General features: G+C 30.7%; 2 protein-coding genes across 2 annotated transcripts; both read right to left on the reverse strand.

Moving 5' to 3' along the window:
* Positions 1–4,980: 4,980 nt before the first annotated feature.
* Positions 4,981–6,659, reverse strand: LOC102620422 (polygalacturonase-like). The gene is made up of 4 exons (XM_006493082.3): positions 6,179–6,659; positions 5,712–6,001; positions 5,384–5,612; positions 4,981–5,277 (listed from the first exon to the last, which is right to left on the reverse strand). The coding sequence occupies exons 1-4, from the start codon at positions 6,602–6,604 to the stop codon at positions 5,059–5,061; spliced, it is 1,164 nt and encodes a 387-aa protein (XP_006493145.2). The 5' UTR covers positions 6,605–6,659; the 3' UTR covers positions 4,981–5,058.
* Positions 6,660–10,020: 3,361 nt separating this feature from the next.
* On the reverse strand, positions 10,021–12,195 carry LOC102620696 (polygalacturonase-like). The gene is made up of 4 exons (XM_006493083.3): positions 11,764–12,195; positions 10,997–11,286; positions 10,662–10,887; positions 10,021–10,329 (listed from the first exon to the last, which is right to left on the reverse strand). The coding sequence occupies exons 1-4, from the start codon at positions 12,193–12,195 to the stop codon at positions 10,099–10,101; spliced, it is 1,179 nt and encodes a 392-aa protein (XP_006493146.2). The 3' UTR covers positions 10,021–10,098.
* Between the last annotated feature and the right edge of the window lie 764 nt (positions 12,196–12,959).

Here is a 12,959-nt window from a genome sequence, read left to right on the forward strand (position 1 = left end):
TCATTGTTTGTCAGCTTTGTGAAGAAGATGCAAACCTCTCAATTTTTCGGTTACAAAAGTTAATTTTTTCTTTTGCTTTTTTTTAAAAAGAAAAAAGTTGTTTTCAAGTAAGTTGAGATTTAGTATTATAAATTTATATTCTAAAATAAATTGAGCTATAATGAGATTGGTTTAGTGATGGAAATAATCTAGTTTCAATAATTGATAATATAATAGAAGAACAAAATGATTCATGATGTTCATTTTGTCTCCTGTCCAAATCTTTTTATTCTACAAGAACATGTACTCTAATGATATGACCTTCATGTAATATTAGGGAAAAAAAAAGTGAAAGTAGTTTAATTAATTTTGAAAATAAAAGGTTAAAATTACGATATCTGGAAATCATGAACTTCAAACGCAATAAAAATATTATGAGATTAAGACAATAGCGTAACAAAATGACAAAATAACAAACTAATGCTAAAATTTTCAAGATTTTAATTTATTTCATCAAATATTTTTACGGATTCTGTAAAATTCTTAGCCGCCTTTGTTGTCCATATAAAAAACACACAAAATAAATGTGGCCTATGTTTTATGATTAAGGTGCCCCCACAAAAATGTTTTGAACCTTTATTTAAAGAACAAATGGACTCAAAAGAAAAGAAGGTTGCCAGTTTCCTGACATATATCATTTATTATTATTATTTTTTTTAATAATCAATAATCTTCTCTAATATCATGATTTTACAATATTATTTTTATTTTTAAATATATCTTTATTTGTATTTATTATAAATTAAATGAATTATATAAATAAAAATTAAAATATTAAAAATAAAATATAAGTTATAATATGAGAATAATAAGAAAATTTTCTTTTACTTCTTGATACTTTTAAACTTTTTTTAACAAAAAAATATATTTTATATTTTTAAAATAAAATATCAAATAAATGATTCATTTACCTCTTGTCTCTTTAAATTTTTTAATGACAGAAATATTGACATTTAAAAAATTATAAAAAATAAATAGTATATATTAATTTAAGAAAGAGAAATTGGTAATTTCTCCACAAGGAAACAAAAAAAAAAAAAGTAGCCCTCAATCATGAAGTTGCATTTTGCTCATCCAATGTATCTCCACCGACCCTTGTGGTCCTGATAGTTTGTGTGAGCAATTTTTGATTACTCAAATTGACTCCATTTGTTCTTTTATAGACCTCGAATCAAAAGATTGCTCTTTTTATTTTTAGAATGAAAACCAGCGTATACTATTAGCATGACTAAATTTGATGATATTCAGTAGTACATTGAATTGGATTTGTATAACTTTCCAAAAAAGATTCATATATATAACAAAAAAAAAAAAACGATTGGGTCCGTTTGAATTATGTGTTTTATTAATCGAAATTAGTAAAAATTTAAAGTATAATGCAAAATAATCAAAACTCTCTTCTTTCGTCTCATCCTAGGTCCCAAAGAAATTTTATTGATTTTATTACTCACATATTTTTATATTTTTACCAAACTCGACCCTATCATATAAACAAATGATGCTCGAGCTCGATGATCCACGTCCAATGACATATCCTAATATAAATAGAATAAAACAATATAAGTCCCCATCCTCGTCAAAATCGAATCTTGCAAGATATGAAATAAAATTTTCTAATTTAATTGTATTTCTGATTATTTCTCTTATATAAAGAGACCACCACTCACAGATATGGAAAGAAAAAAAAAAAGGCATATTGAAGGAGGAGGTACAATATCTTCCAAGCTTTACTCTTACTATATTTTATCTTTTTGTTCTCGTGTCATTCTTGATCTTTGGCTTAATTTTCAAAGTGTTTACATCAGTAAGATGCCAAGTGACCACATATGCCTTACTTTTTTTATAGGATTTCAACCATTAAGCTCTTAACTCTTAATAACGGTAAGCCCAATGACATCAAGCTTTCTTACGGTCCATTCTCTATGTAAAAACAACTCTTTATCAACTCTTTTTATATGGTCAAAATTTTTGTATCAACAAATTTGTAGATTTAACAATAACATCGCAATATTAATTAATAAAAAGTTCATTGTTCATAAATTTTTGACTACATATCTTTGTTGCTTCACATTATGGATGGCAAAATCCTCCATGTACATTATAATTCTTATTTAACCTTAAAAATATTGTTATATTTTCTTTTATCTCTTAAGGTACAACTCTCTTCAAATATTTTTTTTAGTTTTAATGTCATTTCAAGATATTGTTTCAATCTTTTAGATTTTTTTTAAAAACAATTCCCCACATATGGATTCTCTATTCCCATCTTACTACATTTATTAAGGAATGAGATAGGGGAATGGATGCGAAATTTTTTAATGGGGTGAGGAATGGGATAGGGCTCCCCATCCTCACCCCATTGTCATTGCTACTTCGCGTGCTTAAATCCTTCTTTGTTGGGTTAAAAATGCAAATCTAGCTAGACAGTAAAATCCTAATGTTTTGATTTGGCAAAGATCATTAAGTTATTATATAACCTTTATTTATCTTGAAGCAAGAAAATTCATGGCAACTTATGAAAATATTCTTTTAAAGAAAATATTTTTTTAATGGTAAAGAATCTAATTGAATTATTAAAAACTAAATAAGAAATAAAAGAGAAGATGATGATGCACATGTGGGGTGTTTGTGATTGAGCTTGATTGCGTAATAAAGTTGTCAGCCGCACTTTCAAATGTCAATTATAGAGAAACTAACAACTTCTATACATAATTGAGTCACAAAAAATTAGCAAAGGTTCATGCATGCCCCACTTATTTTTGTCCTTAATAATTGAACAAGGCAACAAGGGCGAGCTTTCAATTATGTGTGCCTTTGAATTTTAATTTACCGACAGGTGTAAGAAAATAAACATGTTTTGGGGATACCTTGCCACCTCGGTGATTAGTTTGGCAACACCTTTGACCCTTTTAAGAAAAACAACTTAAAAAGTGAAAAAAATATGATAAATTTCATGTGTTAGAAAAAGGTTTTTATTTTATCTTCTAGTTACCAGTTTTTCTAACTACAAAGTATTTTTGAAATTCTTATATAATATGGAAACTATCACCTATTAAAACAAAATGAACGAAAAATAAATAAAATTTTCCTCAATTCGTCACCGTATGTGACAATTTTGTTGTGAAATTTTCACTTTTAATATTTTATTGTAAGAACGTTCACTAATATATGGTAAATAATCATTATGCACATGCAAGAAATTGAGATGAAGAGTCGTATCGCGTTTGATAACCCCCTTTTAAGTACATGACTTGTAATAAAATAATATAAATCCTCAAACTAAATTAGACCTAGGATTAATTATAACCTATTTAAATATGAAACCTAATTATTGACCGATGGCTAAAATTTGATCATATCTCTACTAAAAAAGTCAGTAACATTACGTACCATAACCAAACTAAGTAAAACACCTCAAAAGTCCAATTCTGTAAGATATTTAAGTAGCATTGGAACTGTCGCAATTAAATCCATGCATGAAAATGCCATATGAAATCTCAAAGAAAGAAAAGAAGGTTCAAATTTTGACCAAAAAAATTAACAATTTTTCTTTTTCGGGGTGTTTTGGTGGGGGGGGATGAGATTCTAGAACATTTTCATTATTAATGGATGAGCTTGAAAGCAACAACAAAAGGTATTGACTAGTCACTAGTGGTGGCGTACGGTGTTAATTTTCAAAGAGATGTGAAAGAATGAAAGATATTAAAATAAAACACTTGTGTTTAAAATGGATTTTTCAATGATTGATGGAAGCTTCTATTGCGGTCCATTCACTTGTCAAACTTGGTTAGCTTACTCCCAATAATTTTTTTTGTTTTTCAAACAAAGGTTGTAGGCTTAGCCACAACACACTTAAATTAGGCCCAAAACATGATTCCTACATTGCGCTCAAATTTATATGTTGGGCTTAGCCACAGCACTCTTCCATTGTAATATGAAATTATGAATTCTGAAGCCTCCACTGAGGCAATGTATGTAATAAGATATGTTTCTCCATAACACTTTATCCGAATTATCACCGTAACAAATTAGAGGTTCAATAAATTGATGAAAATAAATACGAATGGTAAACGGGTCGAGCCGAACTTGCAAAGTGCAGGCCCAAATCCTCAAAAATCAGTGGTATCCTCAAATTAAATGAAATGAGATTATATAATTTAAAATAAAAAAATTAGCGAGCACACCATCTCAGCATAATAGTGTGACTCGTTAATAGATGTTATCTAATAATGCGATAATATCATATGGAAAGGGATCTTGCATGTGTATCTATTTTCTTCCTGTGATACGTGGAGCTCTTGTAGGCGCCAAAGTTGCCCAATCATGTAAGCTCTAATTAAACACAAGCTATTATGATTTTTTTTTATTTTATAAAAAACTTATTGCTAATTAATTAGAGAGACCAATATTTAATTCTAAGATCTATATGAATGATTATGAAGTACTGACTAATTGTTATGTGTTGAATTTTTTGAGCATCTAAGTTCTTTTTCTTAGCAATGTTATAATACCCCATCCTAATCATTAGAAGTCATTACGTAATTTGTTTTGGTTTTTGTGTTCAGCTCCCGTTTTTTATAAAATTGTGACATATATTGTATAATAGATAATATGTAATTTAATTAATCCTAATTACACATTGTTTTACATACACACGTGAAAAGATTATAAAAAATTCAGTACATTTCTCAACTCAACACTGAAAATCTAAATTCTTCAATTTGTTGGTTAAATGATTATCTTGGGTCATAGGATTCCCCTTTAGCGAATGAAATTGATAATTGTACATTCAAATAAAAAGCACGGCATTATTATATTAAAAAAATAATCAAGCATATTATTAATAGTAGTAAATTCACTAGCTAGTGAGATTTACATCAACACTCAATCATGCAAAGCTTTAATAGATGCTTCCATGTGGCGTGTACGTACGTACGAACCCAAAAACAAATGATTAATTAGACTAAACTTTAATTCTATCGTACAAGGAGAATTGCACATGACATTATTTTTATTATTCTACAAGCAACTCTTGGGCATGACCACTCCAATAGTCGTTCCACCAATGTTCTTACAGGAAGATGTTGCTGCTCTGTTCATATAAGTAAGTTTTATATCATGCAATCTGATTCCTCTGCATGGATTGGTAGGGCTACAATCAAATGTCACAGCCTCTGGTGTTTTTGATGTTCCCTTTATGTTTCTGTATGTCACCTGACTGATCTTCACTCCAGAACTCTATCAAAAAGGAAAGAAAGAAATTATTAGAAATTTAACACTCATAGAATCAAATTTCACCAACTATTGAATTATTATAATAATTCATCTTTCTAAGTATATATACCTGACGTGGGCAGCCTTGATTGTTAGGGCAGTAATTTTGATCAACTATGATGGGGTTTTGAACATTGTTCATAATGAGGTTTTGGAAGAGAACGTTTCTCACAAAACTATTGCTAGGTCTTGCCCATGATTTGATTCTTACTCCATTATCTGATCCTGTGAAGACTGCATTCAACAGGGTAATGTTTTGGACGCCGTCTTCGTTAAAGTCCTTGCCAAGACTCCCAATGCTGCAAAATTCAATAACTCAACTCAAATTAACATATATAATTGTTAATTAACAGGCTCATAAGTTTACATTTATGATAATTTTGTGAATTTTAAATTACCTTACACCATGACCAGGCCCGCATTTGATGTTATTCATGAACAAGTTTCTGGTACCTGGACCAATCGATATGCAATCGTCTCCGGTCTTAAGTGTAACGCCAGTGATTGTAACGCCGGTTGAAGCCTGAACGTGGATGCCGTCCGTGTTAGGGCTTTGGTCCGGAGCAAGAAGCTTCACGTTCCGGACATTCACATTGTTGCAGCTATTGATTACAAGGTGAGTTTGCTGACTGTTGATTGATGTCAAGCCGGTGATCAGGACATTATTGGCCCAATTGAACGTTATCGACTGCAATGACACATACATAATTGTAATGTGACATCCATATAATGTACGTATATGAATTAAAGAATGACTCTTACGGCCCTAATATTTCTCATTTTTACCACTTAGATACCTATTTCTTTTAATTACCCATTACATGCCCAACAACTTATTAATTATAGAACAAGCTCGCCCGCTTACCCTAGCTCCAGCCGGACAATTCTTTCCAGATTTACGGCAAGCCCAGAAGCCGGCGCCTTTTCCGTCAAAAGTTCCACCGATGACTGAGAGTCTATCAATTTTGATGAACAAAATCCAATATCCTGAATTTCCAAGTGCCCAATAATTTGTAGGAGCCACAATTGTTCCATCAATCTGAAGTGTGACTCTATTTCTGCAAGGCCCTCTGAATTCAGCTGCTTTTATCAAGTACCTTCCTTTAGGGACATAAATGGTTGATGCCTTAGCCGATCGGCACGCCGAAGCCCATGCTTTGAGAAATGGCTTAGTTGAATCTGTTCTTCCATCTGGTTTTGCACCATACGTGATCACATTGTAATTAGCTGCATTTGATGATTTGATAAAGATTATGACAAAGAGAAGAAAAATTATAAGCTTGATTGCCATATCTGATTTGAAAGTATTTTGTGCGACAAATTGAAAGCTTAATTAAGAGATGATTCAATGAGATCGGTGAGCAGTTTAGGATAGGAAATGAAGAAGGCTGTTAGGGCTATTTATATTGTAAGATAGCATGTTTTTTGCTTGTGTTTGATGTTGTTTCTGGTAATATTTAATTAAATTAATCAATAATTAAGTGGAATAATTTGTGTCAAAATAGATAGTGTATTTTAAATGGCACGTTGCCGCATACATGCATGTGAGTATGATATGTACGGTAACATGGTATAAGTTGAAAGTAAGGACTAAATCATGTGATTGAACTTTATAAATATTCTCTAAATTCTAGCCGGTTAAAATTTTTGTGTAGCACCATAAAATAAATAAGTTTTACTTATGAGTACTGTATGTATTAAGAACGCAAACTTTGATAAAACGAATGTGATTTTATTATTTACACTTGTTTATTATTTACTTACTTTTCTTTTGTTGATCCCTAAAAAATATGAGACATATGACATTGATAACATGCTAAATCGGTTTGTATAAATAGAAAGAGTAGATATTTTTAAGTTAATTCAAAGAAATTTGAATCAATCTTGATAATCCTTTCTATTCGATTTGTACATTTTATACGTTTTTTTTGGCGAACTTTTTTTTTTTTGTATATTTAAAAAAAATTTGTTTTGGTTTGTTTATTGAGAACTCAAACCATGTTAAAATCGATTGCTTATGAATCAACCGATAATTGATTCTCAAATTGAAGCAAAATGAACCAAACGAGTTCGGATAAAGTGCCCAACTTAAGTACTTGGAGTTCTTGCAAGGCAGTGTTCGAATTTATGGCATTTCTCTATAATCTTTACTAAACTCGTCACCTCCTCCTAGTTAGATATACTTTGAAATATATGTCATTTGATTACGTATGCGATGAGACATATCATTGCGTGTGAGACACTCATACATCCCTTTTCTTCACGTGACACGTGGAGCAAATCCGGAGTACTTTCTGCCAAGAAAGTCGCCAATCATTTAAATCTAAACAGAAGTCAACGTCACCGTTGCACCAATAGAGATGTTGCATCCAAGTTTGTGTTTAATTCTTTTGAATATTTGTGTTACCATCGATACAAGAGACACTTAATGCAGCACGTACCATTGTACCGTTAGGTTAGTTGAAGACTTGGGATGGTAACTAACTTTGAGTCGACTAACATTAATTTTATATTTCAAGATTAAAAGTTTAAGAATAATTCTTACTGAAGAAACATATTGGAATTTATATAAATTAAAGGTTCAGACGTGCATTATGATCTCAGAACTTAAAAATAGAGAAACCATCTAAACCAATGTCTATATTTTAATGCAACTTGAAAATAGTTTTACAAGTAATAGGTTTTGACTAAAAGTAATGAGTATTCAACTTACCATATACTATTTTTGTGAAGAAATTAGCCAAAACAAATTGTGACAAATTGCTTTTTTAAAACGTAACCGAGTAGCATTTATACTTTATTTGATAACTTTTTTAAATAGAGCTCATTTAAGAAGAGATTTTACAAAAAAAAAAAAAATTCAATTGTTTGATTGTCAATGAGAACTTTTAATAAAAAATTATAAAATCATTTCAATAGACAAGTATTTTAAATTTATGTAATGAAAGAATGAAATAAAATTATCAAATAAGTAAAAGAATACTTTAATGTTTCAAAAAAGCTTTTCAATCTCTACTTTCAAATGTTCAAAATTTATACTTTTACTGGTAAAGATAAATAACTTATATAATCTTCAAAGGTGCTACTAAGAAAAAAATCAGCAATAACAAAAATTTTGAAAAGAGCTTATGAGATTAAATAAGTATATATGACCATTAAATAAAACATATCAAACATACACTTCTTTTATTTACCTAATCATCTATCGGTTTTTGACTCTTAGAGGAAGTAAGAGTAAGGATTTATATTTGGGATTGTTCCGCCCTTCATTTAATTTACAAAAATATTGAAGAAATTATATTTTTCAAAAGGTTTAATCAAGAATTGCCCGTTGGAAATTAGATAAAGTCATGGAGTTAAATTCAACAGTAGGTAACTTGATCGAGAAAATGTAACCATAAGTAGCTTTAATTTTAAGCAAATATAAAATAAGTTGGTGAAGGAAAGTAAATATGATCATATAATTATTGAATTAATTAAGTTATAAGTCGTTAGGTTCATGTACCCGTAAAGCGGAGGATTCATGTGTCTTTAAATAGGTTGTCTTATCAATTAAACTAGGAAAGGCAAACAACTAAAAAGTTTCGTCAATGGTCAAAATCCCATTGCGCCCTTCGCCGCAAACTTGCACGAACAAAATAGTATCTCACAATCTTTCAATTTAATTGTTTATTTTAATTTGTTTTCCTGGGATAAATTATGTCTCCAAGGCATGATTGTTAGAGAAGGATGTACACGAGTTCATATAACGCACAAGAATTGCCATCATGTAAAGATCGTCAAATATGCACGAACGGAGGGAATCAAGACGACTATGACATATTTACAAGAATTAATATTATTAATGTACGTATGACAAAAATTAAAATTATTATAAGATGCACATATTGCAAGAATCAAAACCATGATATCATAAACATATAGCAAGAATTAATCATGTCTATTATGTTCATGTAAACATGGAAAATGAATCCCGAATTTATTTGATTATTTACCTTTATTGTATTATATATTTTGATAGCATAAACAAGAATTTTGATCTACTGCGTTGAGTTGAGTTTTTTTATTATTGTCTATCACATGTGCAGTTAAAATAATAAATGTCTATATGATTAAATTTAATTATATGTTATTTTTTATCTAATAACTACCCAACTTTTATGTATAAAAAGCTCAACAGTGAAACCAAATAGCATAGGTAGCATCTCCTTAGGTTGCCCCTTATTTGTAACAATAGTTACGAACTAATCCTGTACTTGACATGGTACCAGAAGGAAATGAAGAAAAAGTATAAGAAAAATGAATTTACTCTTATAATTCGTTTAAAATTTATAAAGATAAAGGCTCAGTTTATAGCAAAAATCAAAGAATCATGTATGCTTCTGGGATATGATTGATACACATTCTATAAATGAATTTGGCAAAATTGATTTGCCGAATTGCAAGTCGTAGTTGATTCTTGCCATATCTCTCTTGACCTTGAATCATATCATTTGTGTGATTTGTGAATGAACACGATACAATTCTTATCAACTCTACATTAATCTCCAATATAATGTAGATCTCAACTGTACATCAGAATTAGAAAAAAATATCACAAAACCAAGAACATAATTTGGTTAATTTGAACCAACATGTTACAAAAATTACTTCTCCTATCAGGATTTGCAATAACAATTAACTGCTTCCTATTGTGTGCACATCCCCATTACTAATTCAAATGCATATACACAATTTGCAATTATCAAAAAACACTTAGCTTCTCTTATATCTTCCCTAACATTTTCAACCCTCATATAGACAACTCTCGGGCATTAGCACACCGCTGCTCATTCCCCCAATGTTCTTACACGAAGATGTTGCTGCTGCTTTATTCATGTATGTAAGTTTGATGTCTTGCAATATGATCCCTCTACATGGATTGCCAGGGCTGCAGTCAAATGTCACAGCCTCTGCTGTTGCTGAAGTTCCTTGTATGTTTCTGTATGTCACCTGACTAATTTTCACTCCAGAAGCCTGTTAACAAGATTAAAAAAAAATCATGAAATTAAACAACTGAACTATTTATGCATCGTAATCTTCCTGAAATTAGAGTGAAAATTTGAACGGCTTGTCTAAAAAATAAAACTTGCAAGTGAATATTACAAAAGAAGAAGACCACGAAGAAGAATCAAAAGGGTGTAAAGCCAACAAAAAAAAGGCCATTTAAAGTGATTTTTTTAATTATGTAATTAATTTTTTTTGAAATATTAATTTCCTCATTACTCTTGTAAAATATTAATTAAATATTACAAATAAAAATTTAGGGTTTAAGAAATGAGAATTATACATTAAATAATGAGTGTTACCTGATGAGGACATTGGTTGTGGGGGCAATAATTTTGATCAATTAAAATGGGATTCTGTACATTCTTCATGATGATGTTTTGGAAGAGAACATTCCTAACAAAACTATTGCTAGGTCTAGCCCATGATTTGATTCTTACTCCATTATCTGATCCTGTGAATCTTGAATTTGTCAGCGTTACGTTTTCTACACCATCTTCATTGACTCCCCATCCAAGGCTCCCGATGCTGTGAGGAAAAAATACATTATAATAATGATAAAAGTCAGCTAAACACAAAGCTAAATATATAGCATATGCGTTTTTGTGTGTTATATACTAATTGTATAATTATTGACCTAACACCATGTCCAGGGCCACATTTGATGCTGCTCATGTACAAGTTTCTGGTGCCTGGACCGATTGATATGCAATCGTCTCCGGTCTGCATGATGCTTCCGGTGATTTTAACGCCGGTAGATGATTGTATGTGGATGCCATCGGTGTTAGGACTTTCGTCCGGAGCAATAAGCTTCACGTTTCTGACTATCACATTTTTGCAGCTGTTGATTGCAAGATGAATTAGCTGACTGTTGATGGAAGTCAAGCCGCTTATCATAACATTTGAAGCCCAATCGAACGTTATTGACTGCAAGTGTCACATTTGTAAATTACATGTTAGACATCAATATTAATTTGTGGGAGTTTTGCATAGATATCCTGTCCATCAAGTTTATAAGATATTTTCTTATAAACAAACAAAATCTAAATCTATTTCTTAGGAAAAAGCCATCAAGAGTGTGTGTGTGTATTTTCAAAAGAAACGAATAGACAACACTCTGTTTATAATGAGGGTTCAAATCTTAATGCAAAGAATAGTTTGTTTGCATTTAAAAAATGCAGACTTTCACACTTCATAATTTTCATGCATTGACATGCCTTAATTAGTGTCTACAAAGCATAAAAATTGATTTGGTAAGAATGACGGCCAACGGATCTACGCGTATAGGACACTCTGGTATATATGAGTGACAAGAATATAAAGAATTGAACTATTTTCAATTCTAGTCAAATGTGTTAACAGAACTTTTAAGAATTGAACTTCATGTGGCACATGAAAGCTTACTCTAGATCCAACTGGGCAATTCTGTCCGGATTTTCTGCATGCCCAAAAACCAGCACCCTGAGCATCAAGAGTGCCACCAATGACTGAAACTCTATCAACCTGAACAAACAAAATCCAATTCCCCGTTTTCCCAATTACATGATAATCTGTAGGAGCCACAATTGTTCCCTTTATCTGAATTGCAATTTTATTCTTGCATGGCCCTCTAAAAACTATATTCTTTATCAAGTATCTCCCTGTTGGCACATAAATTGTTGATGCTTTCACTGAGCTACACGCCGCGGCCCATGCCTTGAGAAAAGCTTGAGTTGAATCTATTTCCCCATCTGATTTTGCACCGAAATCTATCACATTGTATGCTGCATTTGATGGTTTGAAAAAGAATGTGAGGAAGAGAGAAAGAATACAAGAAATGATAAGCTTGGCCGCCATTTTTGCTTTCAGTTTGTTGGATGAAACAAAGAAGAGTCTTGGGGACTATTTATGTTGAATAAAATTTGGTTGATACAAATGTTCTTTTATTGTACTAATTGTTGTTGTGATAAAATGGATTAACAAATTAAGTATTACGAAATCAAAGGTCAAAATTATGTATTTTAAGTTGCATATTCTTATCATACATGCATGCATGTGATGATAATGATTTGTTAGGCTACACGAGTCAAGATGAACCGTGGGCTGCTTAGAATTATGTGCATTTGATAATTAATTAGGTAACAATAATGCCGTCTAATCATTGGTATAAATGGCCTAATCGTGGATAAGCTAAGGTACTGTTGTATTTTCGATAGTTTGATTATATAATTTTTGGCATCGTTAAGAAGCTTAATTTATACTCACACTGTTTCTTTTTCTTTTCGAGAAAAGGAAATAAAAATACATTGATTATGGGATAATAAACATTCTATAATAAGATTTATTGTCAAGGAAAAATAATTTGTACTCGAATTTTTTGAGGTAATTTTAAGAGTAGTGTTATATAAACTCTTTGGAGACTAGAGACTGTGCTATTTTTTTTTAATAGAAAGTTATGTGAGGAATTTATTAATATAAATTACCTAGAAAAATCCTAATTTTTTCAACAGTAGGAAAACAATTTTTTATTAGTAATTTTATCAAATATCATAAATATAAAATTTTATAATTAATGTCATTAAAAACATTCTTAAAACATATTCTTAATGATTGGTGCTGTA

Source organism: Citrus sinensis, chromosome 3 (genome assembly GCF_022201045.2).
Source record: "Citrus sinensis cultivar Valencia sweet orange chromosome 3, DVS_A1.0, whole genome shotgun sequence".
Lineage (NCBI taxonomy): Eukaryota > Viridiplantae > Streptophyta > Magnoliopsida > Sapindales > Rutaceae > Citrus > Citrus sinensis.